The sequence below is a fragment of the Pinus tabuliformis genome, chromosome 9, assembly GCF_031772625.1.
Source record: "Pinus tabuliformis cultivar Carrire ecotype Pingquan chromosome 9, CPIR1, whole genome shotgun sequence".
In the NCBI taxonomy this organism is placed as follows: Eukaryota; Viridiplantae; Streptophyta; class Pinopsida; order Pinales; family Pinaceae; genus Pinus; species Pinus tabuliformis.
Window position 1 is genome coordinate 1,807,679,718 of NC_142307.1, and position 7,103 is coordinate 1,807,686,820.

Consider the following 7,103-nt stretch of genomic DNA (forward strand, 5'->3'; position numbering starts at 1 on the left):
ATGATTATAATACTATATTATAAACCCTAAACCCAACATTATAAAGTAGAATATTAAAATATAATTTATTGAATGTCACAATGTAACATTGAATTAATTTTAATATAATGTGTCATTGTGACAATGATTGTCACAATGCTTGTTTCATTGTGACGATGCTTGTCACACCACGACTATGTTAGTGAGATTGCGATCATGATTCACCATGGTTTCCCATATTCAACCATGGTTGACCACATTCACCAATGGTTTATAATGTTTGACCATGACTGCCCATGGTTGACCACATCCAACCACTTCTCATCATGCTTGAGCATGGTAGATAATGGTTGATCATAAATGACCATGGTAGGCTATGGTTGATCATGGTTGACCATATGAAAATTGCAGTGTAATGTTGCTATGAGACATTGAACTTAGTACAAATTGGTTGACCATTCTAATCATGTTGATCTTAGATGACCTTGGTTAGCTATTTTTTACCTTGGTTGATCGTTGTTGATTATCATTAGCCATCATTGATAATGGTTGACCGTAGAGACTTTCGTTAACCATTATGGTTGACTTGGTTTGACAAATGCTTGACTTTATTTGATTTTATTTTAATATTATAAGTTGTAGCCTAATATTAAACCCAAGAAATTACTAATATTATAAATTCAAGAGATTAATAAACCTAAGGGATTATTAATATTATATACCTAAGGGATTATTATTATAAATGCAAGGTATTAATAAACTAAATATGTTATTGATATTATAAACCCAAGTGATTGATCAACCCAAGGGATTACTATTATAAACCCTAATATATGTTCATACATATTAGGGATCTATATTATAAACCCAAGGGATTAATAAAACCGAGGGATTAATAAACCTACATAAACCATAAAGCCAATATCATCAACCCATGGGATTAATATGATATACCTAATGGATTATTAATATTATAAAACCAATGGAATCATATTAAACCCTACAATTTATATTATAAACTCAATGGATTATAGACACTAAGATTAAAATTGTAATCCCTAATAATTAAACCCAAACAATCAAAGCATGGGTTGTAAATATAAACCCTAGGATTTATATTATAAACCCTAATATTAATATTATTAACCCTCACACTAAACACAATATTATAAAAGTGATATTAAAAGCCCCAATATTATAAACCCAATGGTTGACTTTATTTGACTATGTTTGAATATTATAAACCCAAATATTATAAATCTTTTATTATAAAACCTAATATTAATTGATTGACTTTAATGAAACCAATGATTGACTTTATTTGACTATGTTTGAATATTATAAACCCAAATATTGTAAAACCTATATTATATACCCTAATATTGAACCCAATATTATGAACTATATTAAACCCAATATTATAAGCTATATTAAAACCAATATTATAAACTCTATTACAAGCAATATTATAAACCCTAATAAATAAACCAAAAATATTTAAATATTATAAACCCAAGGGATTAAAATTATAAACAACAGTTTATAATGGTTGACCATGGGTAAGCATTATGACCACGTTCAACCATGGCTTATCTTAGTTGAGCATGGGTGATAATGGTTGTTCATAATTGACTATGGTTGGTCATGGGTGATCATGGTCAACCATATTTGACCATGGCAAAATTGAAATGTAATGTAACATTGAGACATTCACCTTGATAGACATTCGTTGACTGAGAGGATTAATATTATAAACCAAAGGGATTAGAAACTGTGGGATTAATATTATAAACATTAAGATTATAAAAATTAACATTATAAACATTAAGATTATAAACTCTAAACCAAATATTATAAACCTGAATAAACCATAAACCTAATATGAACAACCCATGGTATTAATACGATGTGCCCAAGGGATTATTAATATTATAAGCCCTAGGGAATCATATTAAAACCAAGGATTTATATTATAAATACAATGGATTATAAACCATAGGATTAATATTATAAATCCAAGGGATTAAAAACCCCACGATTAATATTATAAATGATATGATTAAAAACCATAAGATTATAAAAACAATATTATAAAGTTGATATTGTAAACCTCAATATTATAAACCCGATGGTTGACTATATTTGACTATGCTTAAATATTATAAACCCTTTATTATAACATCTAGTATTAATTTGTTGACTTTAATGAAACCATTGGTTGACTTTATTTCACTATGCTTGAATATTATAAACCCAAATATTGTAAAACCTATATTATATACCCTAATATTGAACTCAATATTATAAACCCACTATTATGAAATCTATTAAATCCAATATTATAAACTCTATTACAACCAATATTAAAAACCCTGAGAAATAAATCGAAAGTATTATTAATATTATAAACCCAAAAGATTAATAAATCTAAAGGATTAATATTATAATGCCACGCAATTAATATTATAAACAACAGTTGATAATGGTTTACTACCTGCTAGGGTTCTGAGCGACCCACCAACGGCGCCGACAGTACACCAGGCAAGACCATCTCAGGGGGTGAGAAAGCCTCTGCAGCGTTCCAGAGCTGCAGAGCATTAAGGCTACGCTATGGCACAACCTCTGGGGGGGGCGTCAGAGCCCTCCCCGTCGCAGCAAGATCCTGCGCAAAACGTCATTTTTGGTTCAGTGGACAAAGAAATCTTGAACAGGGGGAAAAAGCCCCAAAATGACAATAAGGAAAATGGAAGACGGAAAGAAGAAGACAGCGATCCACAAGAAGGAACAGAAAAGCCTGAAGAAGGTCCGAAAATTTCCTCAACAACGTGCAGACCAGTGGCCAAGGAGCGACCACGAATAGAGCTGCCGGGAGACAAGATTGACAGAAGAATAGAGTACATGCGAGATCATGCCCTCATTGGGAAGTTCATAGGGTTTTGGCCTACTGAGAAAGCCCTATATGGTTGGATAGCGGCGAAATGGAAACCTAAAGGAGATGTCACTCTGTAGCTAGGGCCGAAAGGCTTCTTCACAGCAATCTTTTTCTGCTTGGAGGACAAATACAGAATACTAGTAGAAGGGCCCTACTTTTCTAATTCAGCTAGATTATACCTGCGGGAATGGATCCCCAGATTTAACCCAGACAAGGAAGATCTGACATGGGCGCCAGTTTGGATCAGATTATACTCTCTCCCGAACGAATACTGGGATGAGGACATACTCAGAGGGATCGAAAATGGGGTGGGAGAGTATATCAGAGCGGCAGAAGAAACCAAATCTCGTAAGTACATCTCCTACGCTCGAATATGTGTTTTCATTCGCCTCAATGAAGCTCTTCCAGAGTCGGTAACTCTCGCCCATCGAGATGAAGAATGGATCCAGCCTCTCGACTATGAACATGTTCCATTTTGATGTAGAAAATGTCATGCCCTAGGACATCTTTCTAGGGATTGCCCTCAAAATGTCCAAATCAGCATCCCTGACTCTTCTGATACCCCTGCCCAGGACGGCTTTACTAAAGTCTCTAGCAGGAAGCGCTCTCACAAAAAACCCCAAAATGGGTACAAACCCCAGCCCAACAAATCCCATGGCCCAGTAACCAAGAACAGCTTTGATATTCTTGGACAATCCTCAGATGAGCTCCCTACCAATGCTGATGCCAACCCTGATCACCCATCTTCCTCTTCACCTCCCCCTCCATCTAAATCCCCTCCCAAATCTCCGTCCCCCATCATCATCCCTACCATTCTTAAAAGAGATCAGAAAGATACTACAGAGATCCTCAAAGAAATGGAAGTGGACGGAAAAGCAGACCTCCCCCAGAATCCAGAGACCAGCATTGAAGACAGCAATCAAGTGCAAATAATGGAAGAAGAGCCAGAAAGCATAGATCTGAATGGCTTAGACATCTTGGAATTAGAACTTGCTTGCAAAAAGAAAGCATACGATTCAATTCCAGAGCACCAACTTAATAAGCTCGAAGTGATCATCTCACGAGCCTATCATCAGCACCAACTCGGGATACAACCAGGAAGCCAATGGGATGGAAATCTACGCCCAAAGGACACAAAAAAAGAGGAAGAAAGACAGATCTGCAAAGAACAATAGAGATTGGGAAAATCCTGGTAGACTCAGGCAGATATGCTAAGTTGACAAAGTACTACAAGCCCTCTGTCAATGGTTAATCATGAAGCTGGTGTCTTGGAATATAAGAGGGCTAAACAGCCCCGGAAAACTCAGGATGTTAAAAAACATGATAAAAAAGGAAAAGCCACAAATGTGCTTTCTCCAGGAAACTAAGTGTAACAGTACTACGCTAGGCAGCATTCTTTCAAAAGCCTGGCCAGGATGTCGTTCGGTTGCAGTAGACGCCTCTGGAGCTTCAGGAGGGCTGGCAATAGCATGGAATACCCAAGCGGTATCCCTCTCAGATTTTCATGCAGCACACTACCTTATACAGGCGACCTTTCACATTTTGGGCACCAATATTCACGGCAACCTATCAAATGTGTACTTCCCACAAGACACCGGAAGTAAGGTAGCGCTCCTTGACACGATTGAAGCTCTAAGTAACAACAGAAGGCACCCACTTTGGATCGTTGCTGGGGACTTCAACATGATTACTAAAACTGAAGAGAAGCTAGGAGGGAGGAGTAGAATGGAACCTGAAGTCAATCGCTTCAAGGAATTCATCCAATCGACATCTCTCATAGATATGTCGTTTTGTAATGGCACCTTCACTTGGAGTAATCGCAGGGCTGGCAAACATCAAATCGCCTCCAAACTGGATCGCTTCCTCCTCTCAGACAATGCGGTCCACTTAGGAGGAGACATCTCAGCAGCCATTCTTGCTCACACAGGATCGGATCACTGGCCAATAGCTCTACAGTGGCAAAGACCAGGTAACTTAATCAAAAGACCCTTCCGCTTTGAAGGATTCTGGCTTACGCATCCCACTTTCAAGGACTTTGTCAAGACCACCTGGGCCTCGTTCATTCCCCGAGAAGGAGCAAAAATGTATCAATTCCAGCAGAAGTTATGATTTCTCAAAAGTCACCTAAAAAGATGGAACAGCGAAACCTTTGGAAATATCTTCGAGGCGCAGCAAGAGTTAACTCAGGATCTGGAGGTTCTCCACCAAAAGATTATCTCGGAGGGGCACACGGAAGCCACTCTGGAGCAGGAGCGACTCATCCATAGCCAGATGGAGGATAGGAGAAAGCAGGAAGAAATCTACTGGAGGCAAAAGTCAAGAGTCAGATGGCTGAAGGAGGGGGAACGTAATACCAAATTCTTCCACAGAACTACAGTTCAATGAAGAATGCATAACAATATACCCTTCATCCAAAACCAAACGGGGGCAAAAGTAGAGACACACGAGGAAATTGAAGAGGTGCTCCTCAATCACTTTCAACAGGTCCATCAAGAGCAAAGAGAAGACCGGCGATAGGCCATTAGCAAAATTACCAGCAATGTTCCAAAGCTCATTACAGAGGAACACAATGAACTCCTAATGCGCCCTATTCTTCCCCAGGAAGTAGATGAGGCAATGACGCATCTCAAAGAAGGTAAAGCCCCAGGCCCAGATGGATTTACTACCACATTCTTTCACTCTTTCTGGGATATGATAAAGGAGGAAGTCTGGCAGATAGTTGAAGAATCCAGGGCTACATGCTGGCTTCTTCCCTCTCTCAACTCCACATTCATCACTCTCATCCCCAAAGAGGAGGACTCCATCACCCCTGATAAATTCAGGCCAATTGCCTTATGCAACGTCATTTACAAAGTCATATCAAAAGTCATAGCAAATCGACTCAAACCCCTCCTTCCCGGGCTCATCTCTCCGGAACAGTCAGGGTACGTGGAAGGACGACAAATAATGGATGGTATTCTACTCACTCACGAGATCATTCACTCCCTCAAGCACTCAAAGCAAGCAGGTATGCTTCTTAAATTAGATCTTTCCAAGGCATTTGACAAACTAAGTTGGAATTATATACATCATATGCTAAAAGCTTTTGGTTTCTGCTCCTCTTGGGTCCGATGGATCATGAGCCTAATAACATCCACTCATTTTTCAATCCTTGTGAATGGCATTCCCTCCCGCCCCTTCAAACCCTCCAGGGGTATCCGGCAAGGGGATCCCCTATCCCCCTTTCTCTTTGTTCTTATGGCTGAAGGGTTAGGTCGCCACATTAAACAGGCCCTCCATTCTCATCAGATCAAAGGCATCTCCGTGCACAACTCTTCAGCCACCTCTCATCAGCAGTTCGTTGATGACACTATGCTTTTTGGTTATCCCTCTATTCAAGAAGCCCTCCGTCTTAAATCCCTCCTCCAGGATTTTTCGGAAGCCTCTGGCACGCAGATCAACTGCTCTAAATCGCAGGTTTTCTTCTTTCATACTCCACCTTCGGTCAAATCTGCTGTAACTCGCATCTTGGGCTTCCCCTCTGCTTCCCTTCCCTCCAAATACCTGGGCGCACCCCTCACGGCATCAGCCATTAAGCAACCCGCATGGCGCTCCCTTCTTGAGAAACTTGATAACCGTCTCAACCTCTGGACATATAGATCTCTTAACTTAGCCAGTCGAGTTGTTCTCATCAAATCAGTCCTGCAGGCAATGCCTCTGTACCTTTTCTCTATTCTAGCCGCGCCAAAGTGGGTTCTAAAGAGCATAAGAAACCTTCAGTGTAATTTTCTATGGAGCAGCTCAGCCACCAATCGCAAATGGGCCCTAGTTAAATGGACCAATGTATGCATGCCCAAAGACAAGGGGGGCATTGGGCTAAGGGACCCTGAGTACAACAATTCTATTATGAATGCCAAGATCTGGTGGCAATGGATCACTAACCCAGATAAGCCCTGGGTCAAAATCTGGACAGCCAAATATGCCGGAAATAGACCTCAAGAAGAACTCATCAGATTCATTCCTACCGAAAAGGGATCTCTAATATGGAATGCCGCCAAACAGCACTATCAATTAATTCAAAAGCACAGCTTCTGGGAAATCAGGAATGGACGCACTGCAAGATTTTGGACTGATGCCTGGAACCAAATGCCCAAACTCAAAAATGTTCTTCACCCTTCTTTGATACCTGATAGGCAGGAGCAGCAGCAGGAAA

General features: G+C 39.8%; 1 protein-coding gene across 1 annotated transcript; it reads left to right on the top strand.

Moving 5' to 3' along the window:
* The first annotated feature begins 4,231 nt into the window (after positions 1 to 4,231).
* Positions 4,232 to 5,020, top strand: LOC149156002 (uncharacterized). The gene has a single exon (XM_089444603.1). It carries the CDS (start codon positions 4,232 to 4,234, stop codon positions 5,018 to 5,020), a length of 789 nt encoding a protein of 262 aa, XP_089300729.1.
* The last annotated feature ends 2,083 nt before the right edge of the window (positions 5,021 to 7,103 follow it).

Bases quoted from the DNA above. Each gene is read 5' to 3' on its own strand.
- LOC149156002 (XM_089444603.1), top strand. From the start codon at position 4,232: ATGATAAAAAAGGAAAAGCCACAAATGTGCTTTCTCCAGGAAACTAAG.